Consider the following 20,508-nt stretch of genomic DNA (forward strand, 5'->3'; position numbering starts at 1 on the left):
TTAGTTAAGAGTGTTATAAAAGCACTGCATATATTACTTCCACCTATTGTTATAGTTTTAATCTTAATCTTTTAGTAATACACTGCTGGCTAAAATCTTAAGGCCAATGAACATAAAGAAAAACTATGCATTTTGCGTTATTAGACTCAACCACTTATTTGAGAAGAGCTTTAAAAGATGAAAACAAGAAAAGTGAAAATAAAAATAAAAAACTTTTTTAGCATTTAAAAGGGAAAATGTGAACACCATGAAATTAGCCTGAATACCAGCTGGTCAAAAGTTTAAGACCATACCAAAAAGAAGTCGTAAACAGGGTAGGATATGCCCAACAAGAAGTCTCAGTTGTGAGTTGCATGGCCGTCATTGCGAATAACTGCAAACATTCGCTTTGGTATGGTCAATATAAGCATTTGCAGAAGGCTGGCTGGAATGGTATTCCAAATGGTGAAGATGGCTTCATGAAGATCATGCACTGTTGGCGTCCATTTCTACAAACTTCCATTGCCATTCACCCCCAAACATTTTCAATGGGGTTCAGTTCGGGCAAACACACTGGATGGTCCAAAAGAATCACGTTATTTGCCATGAAAAAGTTATTTGTCCTGTGGACATTGTAGATTGCACTGTTGTCTTGCTGAAAGATCCAGTCATTTCCACACATGTGAGGGCCTTAAGTCAATAAAAATGCTCTCTCCAACATGCCACTGTTTGACTCCCCTGTATAACCTGAAGCTCCATTGTTCCATGGAAGGAGAAAGCACCCCAGATCATGATGGAACCTCCTACACTGTGTCGTGTAGAAAATGTCTTCAGTGGGATATCCTTATTTTGCCAGTAACGTTGGAAGCCATCTGGACCATTCAGGTTAAATTTCTTCTCATCAGAGAACAAAACCTTCTTCCACTTTTCTACATCCCATGTTTGGTGCTTCTCAGTAAAGTTCAACCGAGCTGTTTTGAGGTGTGGCATTTGAAGATGTTTACGGTTTTTAAAACCTTTCTCTCGTAGATGTCGTTGTATTGTTCTTGAGCTGCATTCTGTGTCCTTAAGGGCCTTAATCTGGTTTGACGATCAGCTGGTGTCTTGCCAGACAACCCATCGAATCCTCCTGCTCAACGCCGGCGAAATTTTCTTGAGCCGACCACTTGAAATTCTCGTTCCGTATCCCTCAGTGTCTTTTAAGAAATTTGCAACAGCAGTTTTACTACCCCCAATCACACCAGCGATGGCACGTTGAGAGATACCTTGCTTTTGCAGCTCAACAATTCTGCAGCATTCAAACACTGTCTACTTTTTAGCCTTTGCCATGTTTTTACTTAATGTAACACAGGAGATGTCAGTGGAAGATGTTGACAACGCTATTGCTTTAACATAAATGACTAAATTTTGTTACATGCTTACCAATTAATGCTTCGTTTCAGTATAGTCTTAAACCTTTTGACCAGCTAGTGTTTAGGCTAATTTCATAGTGTTCACATTTTCCCTATTAAATGCTAAAAGCGTTTTTTACTTTTATTTTCCCTTTTCTTATTTTCATCTTTCGAAGCTCTACTCAAATAAGTGGTTGAGTCTAACAATGTGAAATGCATATTTTGTCTTTATGTTCATTGGCCTTAAGATTTTGGCCAGCAGTGTATGTAAACAGCTGCCAACAATTTTACTTGTACAAATCACCATTATTTCACATTAACTCTGGTCCAGGTGCTTTGATATGATGTACCTGTCATCTAGTTTGTTTTATTGTTTCAACAAGAACAACAAAAATCATCTGTTGGATGACACTGTTTGAAACTTGAAATAATATTCTACAGATTATGATGTTTCTGTTAAAATGTCTTACTTCTGTACAGTATCTAGTATTTTTTATAAATATTCTGCTTTGAAATTTGAAAAACTTTTTGTAGAATGTTTTTTAAGTAAAAATAATTAAAAATGCTTACATTTGTTTCAAATTTATATTATTCATTTTTGTCTTCCTACATTCTTGTAAATCTTTTGAAATAAGTTGCTACTGTATAAAATTTTAAGTTTTGTCTTTGTTGTGATTTGAAAAAACTGCATGCCATTTCACTGTTTTGATGATTACCAATGTTATTATGTTATATTCAATTACATATGTATTATAAATTTGTTTCTTTTTTTTTCAGAGAAATATGGCCGATGTAAGCTCATTTACACTTGAAGAGCGTACGTGGGTACATGAGCACAAGAATACTGATGACACCACACAGATACACTGAATGCATTAGATATATGGATAGGTAGGGACCACCCTGTAGAAAAAGCTCCTTACCATTCCATAAGTTATAGTTAGCCAATTTTAATTATTAGTCAGAAGCTTATATATGTTTTAAACCCATTACATGTAAATATATTTTAAAAATTTCCTTACTGGAGATTTTCTCTGCACATTTGACCAAGCAATTACTTGTACTGACAAGGCCTCGTGTAAACAGTGGCCTAGTTAGTGAAACTTAATAAGATCTCAAGCAAAATGATTTTTTTTTACCTGATCTTGTTCATGAAGAACATTCTTTTCCTACCATACTGCAATGTTATAGTTTAAATTAATTAAATCAGATCTCACAAAAAGTTATGCAATAAATATAAATATTTTTTGATAAAGTAACAAAGTTAAGTTTTTATCACTTCGTTTTCAGTTCATCATGATACTCACCATTGTGTAACAAGTCAAACTGCCTTATAAAGTTGAAATTTCATTGTGTTTATATCACTAGTCTATGCCCTACCAAACTCCATGTGAAGGTAATTTAAACAAGAGCATGACAACCAATGTCAAGAAATAATTATTGGTTAATATAAATAAAACTACACTTGTGTTGAAATTACAGGATAAAAATTGTCACTTCAAAACTATTTCAATTTCCACCCTATAAGGAATATTTTTGAAGTTTGTAGACAGTCATGTTTTGTCCAGAGCTGAAATCAATACCTGCTGTTTAAGGGTTAAAAGTAAATAAACATTTTTATTGAATAGATTTAAGGTAAACAAAATATGTGGAAAAATAACTACAAGTTTAGTTTCTATTTTTTTATTCAATGGTACAATTTTACAGAAATTGAATTTGTTTCATCTTTTTCTAAGTCATCTTATTACTAAAACGTTTTAAAATCTTATCACAATTACTTTTTTAATGCCACTGCATATTAAATTTTATTACTTTCTATTGCCTGTTCTATGTTTTGTAAAGAGATTATACATCAAGCCAGAAAATTGACATTTAAATTACAATACAAACAAATTAAATGCATTAGAAAGAAAAATAATATAACAAACATACTTTGAGATACATATTATCATAACTGATTGTAAGGTTTAGTTAGTTTATTCTTTTGTATTTTCATAAACATTAATATAATCTAAAGTTACAATATTTTAGCCTTTAATGGATTTTTATTTGTTAGAGATGCAAGTTCTTCAAAGAAACTTAGTTGTTTGCTTTATGAATTTTCATAGGTTTAGTGTACAGCAAGTAATTTTAATGTGTACTTTTTCTTCCTTTAATTACTTTCATTAACTGTGTTAGTTAGAATGTTTAGTATATCTATTCCTATTAGTTTTTATTTTAGAGATTATTTTACATTGTCATTTAACTATATGACAGAAAAATATTGCCACTAGCATTCACACTAAGCCTTTTCATTCTCTCAAATTAGGACAATACAAATTCATTTTGTAAATTTTAAATATAAATGTCAAAAAGTAAACAAATTATCATTCACTAGAATAGGACATCACATATCTATTATATTTCACCTAGTTTTCTAAATATGGTATAAATGAATTAATTTGTGTTTGGAAAATTTTTAGTGTAAACAATTTTTAGCAAATTATGGCTTTGTTCACAATAAAATTGACAAACATCCATCAGACCTACGTGGTTCAGGTTCTAAGTCTTTTTGTTGGTTATAAACAGGTACTTAAGAGAAGCAGGCACGAGTAAGAAATTGGTTCAAAAGAGTGAAGAGATGGGAGGAGCTTCTCAGTAGCATTGCTAAATACATTTATACTCCAGCAAATCAAGAAAGTGGCAAGTTTTAGTGTTTAAGTGTTTAAGCATTACTGGTGTGTGTGGTAGAGGAAATAATATGTAAATCTTATTTAGTAACAAAAATATGATTTACCAACTACATTTCCATGCCATGTTTATTTATAATAAAGTATTTTAATTAAAATTTGAAGGTAACTCTATAAACAATCATGATGTGTGTATTTTGACCTCACTTATACATACAGGGTTAAACACCAACCACATTATACATATATATAAAAAAATTGAAAAATAAATACAAGTAATTTTTAATATACTTTAATCAAAATACATTATAATACTTCACATACAAAACCATCATCCTTTGCTCAATTGGTAACTGCTGTTCCCATTCATCAGGTCTTGGTTCCAATGTAAAACTTTTGATTTCTTGGACTACTTTGTTGATTTCGTCTTTGGTATCAAATACTGCAGAAACACACAGAAGAACTGAGTGTGCAAGAAAACATCAGATCATGAAACATATGTGATATTTTTTTTTTTATCTAATAATCTTGGATAAAATTTAAATTTTTTTACATTCAATAATGAAGTAAACTTTACCTTTTGTCTGAGGCCTACAATTTTCACAAATATTTGCATTCCCCAATGAAATGGATCTACTTATTTGCATTAAGACTTATAAATTAAATAACTTTAATAATTCACAAAAGCTATATCAAGTAAGATAGCTTCACACTGTTCAGTAGAGAAAGTATACAACATGAATATAAACAAATTTTTCCAAAATACAATTTATGGATTTAGCATTTATTAGCTTGTTTTAAGTTGGCAAAAAATATTTCTCTATTACTGTAAAATAAATACACAAGTTTGTGATAAAACAATAAAGTATAAAACTATATTTCAACTGCTCATAAAAAATACTGATAAATGTAACTAATATATAAAACATTTATAAGAAAAAACAAACACACAGAAAGTAAGAGGAGAAAAAGTTACAATTTTTCTGAGACTTTTAAGTAAATAATACTTACTTTGTTTCTTCCCTCCTTCAACTTGGTTATCAGTTTTAAAAATTTCATTTTGAAGTCCTGCATCAGTCTATAATTTAATCAACACAAGCTTTTAATACATTTATTTCATGAATTATCTTTAGAACTGTGGGTATAATACAGACAAGTGAAGCAAACAAGATGAGTTGAACAACAAGTCTACCTGTTTTTGGTTTATTCTTACAAGGTTCACAATTAAGAGAATAAGACAAATAAAAACACATAAAGTAGCTTATACTATAACTAATTTTATTATGGGTACTCATTTAATTCTCTCTCCTTTTGAGACCAGTCACAATCTAACTGTAATTGTAAAATAACTACAAAAAACTAAATACATTAATCTCAATGAAGTAAAATAAACAGAAAAAGAAAAATTATATACATTTTAGTTCAGGACTAAAATTGCACTTTATTCTAATATGGGACAAACAACCCTGCCAGAGCACCTTTGATTCTGGCCTAACCAACTAAGACTGGCCTTAGAAGCATGCAAAACAAATGTCAGCATGGAAAATATGTTCTGTCTAAATGGATGATATTTCCATGAAAGTTATACATTTATGAAAAAGTGATAAGAGCTACTAAAAGTATTGTAATACAATCTGTTGGGGAGCAAAGCAGGAATAGTTATACTGTTCAACATCATGGAATAAAGTTGACTAACTTCTGATGTGCTAAAACTGAATTTACATTTGTTTTAGCTCTTGATACACAACATTTTTTTCATCAGTTTAATACACATGAAGTAGAAGTCAAACTAAATATAAGTTCAGTATTATTAACATAAATAAAATGATATGTCAGTAATGCCAAATTGCTTTAATTTGCTGTATTTGTAAGATATTGCCTACTGTTTGGAATGAAGCATAATTTTGTTACTGTTTTTTTGTTGTCGTTGTTCAAGTGTTTTTTGCTAAATTTCATGTATTTTTGTATGACATTTATTCAAAAGACTTACACTATGATAATTATTGTTTCACTTTATAACAGTAAAGTTAATCTATTTGCTAAACCCTGGAACTGTGAAAGTGTATATATATAACTTTTAATTTACTAGGTGTATTTTCACAAAATTTAGTAAACTTTTAAAAATCACAAGTCTGTTGTACACAAAAAAAAACAAAAACGTTTTAATAAAATATTTCTGCTAAAGATTTTTTTCTTCAAATTTCCAAAGCTTTTCCCATGTAATTTTGAGGTGGTTTTTGATGTTAAAAATAAAAATATTTCTTTTCACCTTACAAGTTTCATATTTAATTGGTATAATTCTCTGGGAGCTCTGATTTTTTTTTTCAGAACTTTTATATTATCTCTTACATTCTATACCTCAACACTAACTGTACAGTAGAAAAGAAGAAAAATATGAAACAAAATTAATACAACCATTTTTTCCCCTCTGCAAAGAGACTGCAGCATTTATCATAGTTTTAAATTACTTATATTTATAGTTATAACTGTTAAACGTTTTCACACTAGTTTTCTTTTACTTTTATAGTTTTACTGTTGTACTTCACACCCCAACTGAGTAGTAACCATTGCCTCTAAAGCAATAAATCACAGTGGGTGCTCATTTGCTATTTCCCATAAAAATAATGTAAGCAACATCTAATCTAGTATCATGTTACACACAGATCCTCAATTTAGCTTATTATAGACATATTATTTTATTGAATTGTTTTCTTCTAGGTGAGAAGTTCATAATTTTTACATTTCAATTCCTTTCATTTTTAAATAAAAATAACGGTTTTTAATACTCCCTGCATACTAGAACTAACTTGCACTTGAGCAAAGATATTTCACATTATTTTCCAAAACTCAATTTTAGAATCAAAGCCAGCCTAGCTAAAAATGTAGTCTGCACAAACTTTGTATTTGGCATCCCAGCCCCTGTAAAATAGACAAGAACTGTTAATTCCATTACTGATTTTGATACCCTTTGGGATAGATAGGTGCCCTGTGTGTGTGGGGCACATATCATAAATTCCAAGGGCTGTCCCTGTTCAGAACAAAAAAAAAACTTGTCACTAGCATATAATGTCTCAGAACTACTGCAATTTACCTGGTTTTTTAAATAAGGTAAAAATAGGCTAAAATAACGTTACTGTTCAGAGCACCAAATTTAATGAATACATATCTAGCAGTTATTCCTGACTAACAATTAACAGTGGACAAACTGAGGCAGAATTATCAGATTTATGTAGAGTCTGCTCTTTCTATTGGTCATAAAAATGCCCATTAACCATGTAAAGTTAATTAACAAATAATCTTAAGATTCTGAAAGACAAATGGCTTTCCCAGTGGGTTGGCCAAATGTCTTGATATCTCAATAAATAAAGATTTAAATTTTAAGACTCTTTCACATAATTAAGTATAGTTTGTCTTTCTAATCATTTGTAAGCTACAGCAGACTATTTCCCAAATCAAAAATTCCAAATTGAAAAATTAGATCCTAGGTGTGTTACATAATGCAGGAACAATGAAACCGGAAAATATTTTAAAATATTTCTTTTATAACTTAGAATTTAAAACATAAATCATATATAGATATAAAATTTTGAATTACAAACTATGTTTTCCTACCAAACTTACTGAAATATACTGTAATAAATTTATTTAATTAAAGTTTGAATGTTACACTATTAACTTTCTTGCTACAGGATCAATCAATTCAGTTTCAGTAAACTTTAGACATCTTTTGTTGCGATAACATAGTGCACTTGTATTACTAAAAGACAACCAATATAGGTCATTTTGAGAACTAGTATTTTGTAAAATAAAGTCACATTTCAGTTAAAATACATTATATATGCTTACACATTATTACTGTTTACATACTTAAATTTATTTTTTATTAAAACATATAACAATAAATAAAAAAGTATAGTGAGGAATTTTCTCTTCTAGTTACGTACTTTGTACTTGTTTACTGCTACACCTTATCAAATTTCAATGTGGATGATGTGAAACAAAAATCATACAATACTATATCAATACCATAGAATAATACTATAATTTATCAAGCTTAGTAACTAGGCTGTATTTGGGTCTAAAAAATATGAAATTACCTTATCAGCTTTAAATCAAGTACAAAAAGAAAGTTTGAAGCTCCAGTACTTTAATGATGCTGAGAAAGTCATTAGGAAGACATTCTACACTTTTTAGTGGTTATTCACATCATAGACAGAAGCAGCTGTACATAAGAAAGTGTTTCCAAATCTTGTCAATATTCGTAATATGAGTTCCAAATTTATATAAAACTAAATACTTTGTATTTGAATACCACAAACATCCAACCTGAGCCAGTGCTGCACTCAACACATAATACACAAAAATCAATATGTAGGTGTTTTTATTTAATATTTCCTTTTAAATTAACAAATTTATTAATGTATAATACTAAAATTTGAATTATAATCTCCAATTTGGTACCAAATTTATATACATAAAGTCATAAAATAGTTATTCATTATTATTTTGAATGAAAGTCAACAAATGCAATGACATGGCCTTTGAACCATGTTGATAGGGTTAAAGCAGATTTTACATTTTTGACAAACTTTACAGAAGTATTAAGAATATTCAAAATAAAGCAAAACATTAGCAATCTTAAATTCTGGAGATGGGAAATATGCATGTAAGTTTTTCACATAATGAACAAACAATGTGCACAGAAAAGACCTTTTTTCTTCTTGTCATTTTTTATTTTGGCTACAAAGCTATAATTCTGTTTATTAAATAATGATTCCTAAAAATAAAATATAGTTAAAGTTGTAAGTAATACTGGCAAGGATGAAACAAACTGTTCCTGAAAAGGAAAAACCCCTAAAAATACTCCCATCCTTGACTTTATAGGAAGGCCACTATTACCTACTCTCATTTACAACACTAGAAGCTCTATGACTGGCATGTAACTGCCATTAATTTTGAACTGCTGATCAGATGAAGGGTAGTCAGTTAGCAGCACTATAAACTGCTAAAAGGACTAGCTCTTTGAAGTGAAAAATTGGATTGGTTGTTATCTTATATAAAGCACTCACAGCTAAAAATGTGGAGCTTGTTCAGTAGCATAAGGTCTTAAACCTTGGAACTTTTGATCTGCAGCTTTAAATATAACTGTTACCCTATCTTAGTCCAAAATTAAGTTATGTCTTTTAATGATACTACAGTTGCTTTCACATTATAAAGTTTTACTTTTACAAAGAGTAGCGTAATTATTATGAATTCCTCTGCCACATACACTCTCAAAAATTAAAAAATGAAGATACTGTATTGGAGATATTGTAAAAGAATGAATATAACCAGACTACAAAGAATCTCATGTGTAAAAACACTTCAAAAACTCTAATTTTTATTTAACCAAATGACAAATATGCTCTCTCTTTTTTCTTGCATGTAGGCAGAATGTTTTAGAAATGTGTATAAAACAAAAATGCTACTGAACTTATCACAAAATAAAACTTCTACATTACAATAACATATTAACAGTTTTTAAATTTTAATAAGCCTGTTCTTACAGAATAAAGAATTGTTCCAAATCCTTTTAAAAATATACTCACATAATAAGTTACTGCATTAACAAAGAAGCTTGACAACTGATTTAACTGGTCTTCAAGTTCTGCACTAAATAAATATTTTATACATCACATTTTATTAAACAGTTTAGTCAATCACACAAACATTCTGCAACAGCAAATAATGTATTAAAAATTAAAGCAGAGATATATGATTTACAAATACTCCAATATGTGTTTTAGACAACTTGCAAAAAAATTAATCTTTTTTTAAAAACACATGAAAAACATAAATTTGAGCATTATTTAAAAGTCCTTAATATAAGTGTGTGTCATTTAGTAGGTGTACTACAACTCTTATTCTGAAGTTGATAGAATTTCACAGTTTACATTGACTGTACATAAATTCTCAGCAATGGTCTGCTAATGTAAATAAACAGAAAAAAATATGTTACTTTCGATAAATATTAACTTCCACTGTCTTATTTGTCAGAACCATATTATTAAATAGTCTATGGATTACTACAATTACTTTATGAGTTGTACGACCCAGCCAAAATAATTATGCTCACATATTCCCAAGCATCATAAAAAGTGAAATCTCTTGAATGTCAATGGCAATAAATTCATCCATATTCTTACACTCATAATCTTTTTTTTTTAATTTGAACACTTATTGCATTTACAAATCACAATATCCATTACTTCTAAATGCTTTGTTTCCAATTAAATATTTCAAATTATTTAAGATAGGCTGCCCAGCTGTAACATAATCGTAAATACATATACACTTATTTTCTTTAAAGGCACTATAATAAAAAATGTTACAGAAGAATTTTTATACACTCAGAGTAATAAAATGCAAAAGAACATCTGGAAATGCAATTTTCTTTTTTTAAAAAGGGAAAAACTGTTTATGTGTATAAAATTACAAGTTTCACAAATACTATCACAAAACAGTAGAATGTGCAATGTAATCCAAATAATCAGCTAGCCAGATAAAACCAATTCTTATTTAATATGTTAGAAAGAAACATCTTTAAAAACAGACACCCTATTTAGTGAAGCAAATATAAATACACTTGTATAAATAAATCTCATGAATGCTTGATGAGTGACAAGAAATATGGAAGTTTTCCTCATAGAGGCAGTTTGCAACAATAGGGAGAAGTTGTTATGTAATAGCATTGATTTTTTTAACACTGAAAAATGTGACACTCAAGACATCGCCCTGAGACATTCCAAGTGACTGTTTGAAAAAATGATAAAGGGTCAAAACTCATACAGACTTGGAATCACTTGTCACTAAAACTTTATGAAAGACATGGCTAAATGGGCACATAACCCATAGAAACAGAGGTCCTATAAAATGCCAAACCTCCACATAACATCATAAGCTTTCTCACAATCAAAGATAACATACACAAGATATTCTCTCTTGAGAAAGAATTTCCTGATCGATGTTTCAAGTTGAACTAGTGTCCCACATTGGGGAGAGTGAAAGGAGATTTTTTGATTCAAGGAATCAAATAAGATAAGTATTAAACATCCTCTCCAAAACCTTTAAAAGACAGTTAGTTAAAGCAATAGGTAGGATGATCTTTTCCAGTCCTACAAAATGGTGGAACAATAACCCTATGCCAAGCATCAGGATAAATATTCCCCTTTCATATACAATTAAAAACAACCAAAAGAAGAGCAAGAGAGGCAGGAGTGATATATAGCAAAGCATTTCACAATGAAACATCACTGGATCCAAATGATGTACTGCCAGACCATGAAGAGCAAGTTTAAATAAGATCCACCAGTGTAAAAGTCCATGAGAAGTCTGAAAAAAAAAAAGAGACAATTGCTCTGCCTGAAACTTGATAGCCAAGAAGGTGGGAGAAAAGACAGGAGTGGTGAAGAGACAAGTAAAGTACTCCCCGAGAGTGTTAACAGTGCTCTTTACATTAGCAATTTCCTGGCCATTTGAGAGAAAGAAAGGGGACAGAAAGTATACTTCCCATTCACTTTGTAACTAGTGGTAAAAAGAGATGCTTAATCCACAATTTCTTCTGGCTTTGATATCTGATGTGCTGAGCATGGGCATAGGCCTGTTGGAATACAATGTGGTTTAAAAGACTGGGATACCTGTGAAAAGCATCCCAGGTCTGTTTCTGAGCTTTCTGTGCATGAAAGTAGGTGGGAGACCATCATGGAATAAGATACTATGGGTAGCATGTCAAACGTTTGGGAATAAAATGAACATCTAATTGAATTATACAATCAGTTACTGCCTCCATGCCACTATTAATAGATGGAAAACTAAAGGTGGCAGAATCTAGTTTTGAGAGAGTGGTGAAGGAGAGCCAGTCAGCCTGCTCCAACTTCTATTGTGGCACTCAGGTCAGATGGCATCAGCCATGACCTATCTCCCTCAAATGAAGGGATAATTATCACTTCCCCTTGAGTCTCTGTCAACCCTTTAAGAAAAAAAAACAAAAGTGAAGAGAAACAGACAGATAGATCAATAACAGTTCTGGTGAGAAAGTTTATGATCAGAGAGCACAAACTCCACAGAATAACTTCTCTCATTATTATCAGAACCACCACAAAGGGAATTATGCCTGTTAAAGTCTCCCAAGAAGAAAAAGGGAGATGGTAAATGTTCTATTAGATCTGAAGATGTAACTTGCAGGAAACTTACCTCCAGAGAAGCCCAGAATATGTGATATAGATCAATTTCCATACCTACCATATCAAAATAACTAAAGAAAAATCTCAGGCAACTAAAGGATCCTAATGAATAAAAAGACATTATCTAGCACTTCTAAAGCAATAGTGTTGACAGCATAACATTTGAAGACCTTCGGTGATGTTGAGAAAACACACTTGTAAAGAAATACACATGTAAAAACGGCTTGTTTGGGTTGAGAAAATATTTTACGTAGAGGAGCAAACAATGTTTTGACCTTCTTCGATCATCGTCAGGTTCACAAAGAAAGAAAGAGTTAACTGACTGGATGCTGACCACGTTTGGAAAGGGGTTGTGTAACTGAGTGTCGGAATATAGAGGGCAGTGATAGATGTTTGAATATATAATTTTATATTATTTATTTTATTATTTTTAATATAGATATAAAGGTGTTCCTTTATATTGGTTTATTTTGGGTTTAAGTTGTTGTATAAGTAAGGCTTCTTTAATTTTGCATTTGTTTATGTTTGTTTCTTTATTTAGTATTTGAGTGTTTTCTATGGTTATGTTGTGTTTATTTGACTTGCAGTGTTTGTAAACGTGTGAAGGTGACTTTTTATGTTCTTTGAATCTGATTTCGATTCTTCTACTTGTTTCTCCAATATAGAAGTCGTGGCAGTTATCACATTGTATTTTATAAATAATGTTGGTGTGGTGTTTGTCAGTGTAGTTTTTACATAGCATAGACCTCAGTTTTGTGCCTGGTTTCTGAATAAATTTGGTTATTAACTGGAATGTCATATTTTGTTACTAGTTTTTGCCAAATGTTGGTTATTTTTCTGCTGATGTCGGGAATATATGGTATGCAGCAGTATATGGATTCATGATTTTTTGATTTGTGAGATATATTTACTTTTGTTGGTTGATTTTGCTTTCTGTCTCGGTGTGTGCGTATAATGTTTTCTACGGTTTGTGGAGGAAACTTAATGATGTTGATGAAGTATTGTTTTATTTTGTCTAATTCATCGTTAATTTTATCTGGTAAGCATAGATAGTTGTATGGTTGTGTTTATTTGGTTTCTTAGTACGGATGTTTTTGTTTTGTTTCATGTGCTGAGTCCCAAGGAATGTATAGTCTAGTATGGGTGATTTTTTGGTGGATTTCTGTTTTAAATTGTGTGTCGGTTCTTGTAATTTTGAGTTTAAGAAATTATATTTGATTGCTTTCTTCCTGTTCACATGTGAAGTTAATGTTGGGATGTATACAGTTAATGTGATTGAAAAAATTTAAGTGTGTGTTCTGTAGATCTGAATCCCACAACCATGTCATCTACATATCTGTACCAGTATAGTGGTGGATGTAATACTGTGTTAATTGCTTGTGTTTCAACTTGGGTCATAAAAATATTGGCTAGAACTGGTGATACTGGGTTGCCCATGCTTAGGCCATTTGTTTGTATATAGTTGTGATTGTTGAACATGAAGTTTATTTTCATCGTGGTGAATTCTATGAGGGTTGCTAATTGGTTGCTGGGAATGTCTATAGTTGGGTTAGGGTCTTGGATATAGAGTTCTAAGGCTATCTTGCAGGCTTCAGTGGTTGAAACTTCTGTAAAGAGGGATATAACATCAAAACTGGCCATTAAGGCTTTATGATTAAGTTGATTTAGATTAGACTTGAAATTAAGAGCCTTTGATGAATGAGCTGGCTGATGTTACATATTTCGAGAATTCCCATGCTATGTATTTACCAAGATTGTAATTAAACGACTCATATGTGGACATTATTGGTCATAATGGTCAACCTGATTTATGAGGTTTGGTGATGCCATATATTTGTAGCGTGCGTGAGTCGGTTTTACGTAGGTAGGAATAAAGTGTTTGTGAAATTGTGTTGGCTTTTTTCATTTTTAGTAGTATTTTATTTAGGTGCATTTCGTATGTCTTTGTTAGATTTGTGTGTATTGGTTTAAATTTGTTCGTGTCTGATAGGATGTTTTTCATTTTTTTGATGTATTCATTCATGTTCATTATGACTATAACATTACCTTTATCTGCTTTTAGAATTTTTATGTTTTTGTCTTGTTTTAGGTTTTTAATGGAATTAATGTCTCTTTTTATAAGATTCTTTTTTAGCTTTCTGTTTTGTTAAATTATGTTGATGGTTTTGTGAGAAAATTCTTTGAAAAAGTTGTTTAAGATGTTGTTTTTTGGTGTTTCTGGAAAATATAAATTTTTAATTTTTCCTGGGAAGTTTGGCTGTTAGATGTCAATAAAATTGTCTAAGTTGTCTTTTTTCTGTTGATTGTTTTCTTGTTTTTGTTTTCTGTAGAAAGTATCACAAGTCTCCTGGCTAGATCTTCTAAATATGTTTTGATTTCTAAGGTTGGAATGTACCTAGGTGCTATTGCGAAGTTGAGTCCTTTGTTAAGGAGATGCAACTTGTCTATGTTTAATTGTCGGTTGTATCTGTAACAGACAACAGAAAATACATCACAACAAACTGTTGACTCACCTCATAATTAACAGATTTTCAAACACTCCAAGTCAAATAAACACAACATAACCATAGAAAACACTCAAATACTAAATAAGGAAACAAATATAAACAAATGCAAAATTAAAAAAGCCTTACTTATACAACAACTTAAACTCACAATAAACCAATACAAAGGAACACATTTATACTTATATTAAAAATAATAAAATAAATAATATAAAATTATATATTCAAACATCTAACACTGCCCTCTACATTCCGACACTCAGTTACACAACCCCTTTTCAAACATGTGGTCAGCTTCCAGTCAGTTACCTTTCTTTCTTTGTGAACGTGACTATGATCGAAGAAGGTTGAAACCTTGTTCGTTCCTCTACGTAAAATATTTTCTCAACCCAAACGAGCCATTTTCACATATATATTTGAAGATCCTCATTGGACATAACAAATGATTCAGATCTGATCAATCACAGAAGTGAGAAATAGTGATCAGATGAAACAGTGTAAAGAATTTATCCTCTTACCTTGCAGCCAGTGTCTCAGAGAAGAACCCATCTTAGGATATAGATAGAATGATGAAACATTTGTGACAGGTGAAACATGGTATGTGAAAGTAAGCTCTCAAATGAATGGCAAGAAGTAGCATGTAATACTATTTTAATATAACAGTTATATAAGTGAAATGGTCATTTCGATAGTCCTCAAAATAACATGGGGACACCAAAGAGTACTGAGGCCAAATATAGTTTTCATCTTGTGCATCCAAAGGTAGATGATATGACTGCCCTATACATGGCAACTGTGGAAGATTTAAAGCTCTTTTTCAGAAGCCAGGTCAAAAGAGTTATGGTTGTCACTTGTGGATGAAGTGGGTTCAACCTCCTCTCAGAACATCTTTACCAAAAGATGTGCCATTTCCAATGATAAATATCCCTCATAGGACTAAGCAAAGACTAAAACAGATACATGGCAACCTTAAAAATTAAACCATGATGCTGTGCAAGAGACCACATAATTTCCACACCTGAAGCTTGAGGTTCAAGATGGTTGTGTATACAAAGTTGAATTGTGGCTGCTTCAAGTGAGATGCACAATGAGGAAGTGAAATAATTGGTCACTCCTATAGGTATCATGGAATCAGAAACTAGGGTTTAGCTGCTAATATCAACAGAGCACAACAACGAGTTGGAATGACTTATAGCTAGTACCTTGGGTACAAATTGAGGTGTAATCCTGTCATATCCTGAAAGTGTTTGAGGATGAGGTACTGAACACCAAAACATTAGTAGTTGGGTGTTCCAATGTGTAGCCAAAACACTAATCATCAATTTTTTTCAAAATAAAAGCTAATCCAACAGAAAACCTCATGTTTCAGCATCCTTCCTGTTGGGAGAATGATAACACAGTAATGACAAAAAAAATTATTTAGTCATATGACTGAAATCCTTGTTTATATGAACAGAAATGTATCAGAAATGCAGAAAACTGCCATTCAACTTAACCAAAAGTATGTTTAATGACAACTTCAGCAAATAGTCCCAGAGAGAGAATAATGCTTTACTGTTTAGAAAGAAAAATTATTTTTCTTGTCTCTGTATACAACCATATTACTTTGTTTTAATTTATAACCAAAACAAAATATGGCACAACTGTATTTCCAATCACATTAAAATATTTTATTCTATCCTGTGGTTAGGACAACACAGCAACAACAAAAAATGCTTCACTTTATAGACATGAAGTGTAGCAGCTATGAGGAAAAATTTACGTAAATCAAAATTTTGTATCTATCTTATTTTTTCTTTGAATAAATTCCACATTAATCAAACTAAATCAGTGCTGTAACTCACACATTGAATTAAAATTTATCTTCTGTCTACTGATGAAATAGTGTAAATATTTGTTTATAAAATAAAAAAAGCTGAAATAAAACCATTTTGTTAAAACTTGTCTCCAGCATACTGGATTTACTTGTTTCTCATGGAAGTGTGTGAAAGGTTCAGTAGAATTGGCTAGTAAATAGTACGTACTCTCTGATCATTCAATTCGGTGGCTGGCTAGCCTAAGGTGTTTTGTGAAGAGGTTAATTAATATAGAGCCCCAAATTGTTTTACCTTTATAGATGTCTCGGTTGTCACCAGTTGGTTAACTAAAATATGTGGTTAACCATAATAGTAACTATATCTAACATGATACTAGTAACTATAAGCAACAAAAACTATAGGTACAAATCCTTAACTACAAGAATAACTATAATTTTTGAAAAGAAACATAATTAAAAAAGCAATGTTGGCAGCACTATATCATCCATCTTACAGCATGATGTATATCACATTCTGGGCCAGCCAAGTGCATAACTCTATCAAAGCCTGTTAGACAGGCTTGTCCACAGTTATGTCATTCATTGCTTACAGATGATATGCACAAGTACACATAAACATGTATAAACGATACTTCACCATAGCAATAGTTAGTGACTGTGACCTGGCCATAACAACATTCTAGGTAAATTTTTGATCAATGAATAACACAACATATCTTTCAATCTAACTTTTTGTTGTACATGATCAAAATCTTGAATCTTTTTGGCTATTTTGCTTCCAACTGCATTTGCCAGAAGTTCCATACATATTCATTCTTCTGCTTCATTACTCATTTTCCTATATGGATGTTTGTCATGAAAAAGATAAAAGAGTAGCTCAAGGTTCTAGCAAATGTGAAGGCAACTTAGGTCTAACCTTGGCTAAAGACATGTTGTCTTTGGAGACCTCTAAAGCTTTCTTGAAGTTTGCCAACATCTTTCCCCTGTTGTCCAAAAAACAAGATATTCAGACTAAAGTAACAGCCAATCATTTAAACTCTTCAATGCCAGAACCAATGGAAGCAACTCCTGTGAAGTCAACTCCACCCATATTAATTAAGTGACACACCATTTGTACCACCTACGTTTATTATTTCTTTTTGAGTTCCACTAATCTTTAGTCTTTCTCATCAGTAACTCAATAATTATTATTCTGTGTGTGCATCTGCATTCAGAATATAAAATACACTATTCTACCTTATTTGGTAACTTACAACTGTCTTGTGGTCAGTATACAGTTTTCATTTTCTTTTTTCATTTATTTTTAAAACTTAAAGTTGAGGATTGTTATAATAGCCTGAAGGTAAAGAGAGTATACACTGATGTCACAGCACAACTGGTGTTTTCTGTCTGTTTCACCTGGTATAGTGAAGTGAATATTGCAAAACATTTTGTGCATACATGTTTACTATTGGGTACAAGAGATGTACAGCAAATAACATAACCCTTAAATAGTGACCATCATCAATTAATGCTGCTACCTACAACATTCCCTCTGTTTAAGGGTTGAAGTAATGACATTCATTGGCCATGAGTGTTTTTGATTCTAAATAATAAATACTTTGTTTGCATTTTACTCTTAACATTTCTTTCATGGATTAAAAATTAACATACATCATAAAACTTAACTGATAACCTATAAATAAGTAATGCTTACACACTCATACAGTACTGTTCCTTGTTTTCTCTCAGATGATTCTGCAATTCTTCAATTTTTTCTCTTAGTTCCTGATTTGTTGTTTTTAAACTGCACAAAAAAGTTAAAATATATACAAGATAAATTATTTAAAACTACCTATATCATTCTAAAGAATCAAGCTATTAAAAACTGATATATTAAAATAAAAAATTCAAACAGATACGTATTTTAGCACAATTATTACCTAATCTGCTGCCTTTCTAAGAATCAGATCTTGTTGTTTTGTTAATCCCTTCATTTTCTCCCCCTGCCTATAGTCATTTGCCAATTCTGCATATTTGTACTTGTGGTAACATGACATATTCAAACATGTCTACTATGCTTTCTAGTGAAATAATTCTGAGTCAATCACATTTGGCCATATAGCATTTGTTTCACCCAAGTTTACAACTGTACTTCCTACCAACTGAACTTCAGGTAATATATATTTCTTCCAACTTCCTCCTTGGTAACATACTCTCCACCAACATCAATGCACTTTCTATCATGTTATACAGACACCCCATTCAACTAATTTTATCACTTTTTTGAGACTGGTATCCTTCCAATATCTAAAACCATCTTTTAGTGGGGAGGAAGGGTGGGAAAGTGTCAGTAGAGGTAAGTATTATTGGAAATAAATTTTCAATTAAGGAAAATGTTAACTTCCAAAACACACTTACTTTTGCTAGCAATTACAACTAGAATCCTACATTGAGAAGGTGGAAGGGCTGGGTGTACGTAAAGATCATGGGGGTACCTAGATAATAGTAGTACCTACAGGGAGAACTGCAGTACATCAAGAACAGGTATGCTCTTCACCCTTAACTTAGTTCCTGTATCAAGGGTGGGATAGTACATGAGTAACCATCATTATAGGCCAGCCCCAACAAGATAAGATAGCCAAGATGAAAATTTGTAGAATGGATGGCAACTGCATGTTGTGGAGACAAGTGTAGAGGACAACGTTTCAAAAGTCTACCGCTTTTACATTTGTGTCTCCACAATAGGCAGTTGCCATCCATTCTACAAAGTTTCATCATGAATATTCTGCTTAAACAATCTATCAAAGAAGATAGACAAGGTTCCACAACTTGGGGTTGGAATTAAGGGGTCTTACTCCCTACACCCTACATTGATGGTTAGAGCAATTGGACTGCAATGTTATATATATATACTTTTGATTGGATCCCAACCTGTAGCTATAGAGTGATGCATTCTGAACAACTGGAGTCGTGACAAGAAAGCTACATCAAAGCAGAGTAACATTTTCCTTCACCTAAAAGAGTCTGAAAACAAACACCCCACGCCTGCAATGATGCGGTCATGTATGCCTTACTCAGACAAAAGAACAGAACTCACCTGGTTGGTTGTTTAGTGTTTGTTGGCACAAAGCAACTGGGCTATCTGTGCCAAATAGCTGGTTGAAAGGTAAAAAGTACAATAAGTAAAATATGTAAAAAGGAATCATGCTAATCCAGAACATAGTCTAATTTTGGATTAAAGTCTTAAATAGAGTTAGAGAGGCCAATGCCCTTTAAAAATTTAAAAACACAACTGAGGTGGACATTATCACCCTCACTAATGACACTGACCAATGTCAAGGGTGAATCTACTGTAAAAATATGTATAACTTAGTGCCTTTGCTCTCAATCCTAATGATGGCATGACAGTAAGATGTGCAATATTGTGACTTGAGCACCACACAGACCACACACTGGTGCATCAGTACCAGATAAAAGAAAGTGGTGAGTTAAAAAATTGTGATCATTGCATAGCCTAACCAGAACAACTTCCTCCTTCTGATCATTACAGAAGCAAGACAGCCAAAGAGCAATAGAAGGTTTGATTTAGAAAAGTTCATTATCATGTTGCCAACTGGCTTTAGCCAAGCCTTGAATACAGGACCATAATCCATGTATGAAACAGGCATGGTGGTGATAGTACTTAGCAGATGGACTTAGCTGCAATATCAGTGAGCTTGTTCTTGCAAATACCAACATGGCCTGGTATACAGAAAAACTGAACAGATGTAGATGATAGGAATGGGCCAGTCGGTTTTGAATATCAATGCGAATAGGGTGAGAACTGACGTAAAGCAATTCCAAGTCTAACAGAGAGCTAGGTGAATCAGTATAAATAGTACAGTTCATGTGCTGCATAGCTTCTATGTGATCCAAGGCAAGAATGTGGCAAATAGCATACAAACT

At 31.9% G+C, this 20,508-nt stretch overlaps 1 protein-coding gene across 8 annotated transcripts in view; it reads right to left on the minus strand.

Annotated features, from left to right (window-relative positions):
• Window positions 1-20,508, minus strand: part of LOC143239909 (uncharacterized) — a 76,932-nt gene that overhangs the window by 5,278 nt on the left and 51,146 nt on the right. For 5 of the 8 annotated variants that reach the window (XM_076481542.1, XM_076481538.1, XM_076481536.1 and 2 more), the window contains 4 exons: window positions 18,278-18,367; window positions 9,628-9,691; window positions 5,051-5,117; window positions 4,364-4,502 (listed from right to left, as the gene is read on the minus strand). In XM_076481542.1, coding sequence (XP_076337657.1) covers window positions 4,364-4,502; window positions 5,051-5,117; window positions 9,628-9,691; window positions 18,278-18,367 — 360 coding nt within the window. The remainder of the gene's footprint in view (window positions 1-4,363; window positions 4,503-5,050; window positions 5,118-9,627; window positions 9,692-18,277; window positions 18,368-20,508) is intronic. The other 3 variants (XM_076481544.1, XM_076481539.1, XM_076481537.1) reach the window with 2 other exon arrangements.

The sequence above is a fragment of the Tachypleus tridentatus genome, chromosome 13, assembly GCF_004210375.1.
Source record: "Tachypleus tridentatus isolate NWPU-2018 chromosome 13, ASM421037v1, whole genome shotgun sequence".
Classification (NCBI taxonomy): domain Eukaryota; kingdom Metazoa; phylum Arthropoda; class Merostomata; order Xiphosura; family Limulidae; genus Tachypleus; species Tachypleus tridentatus.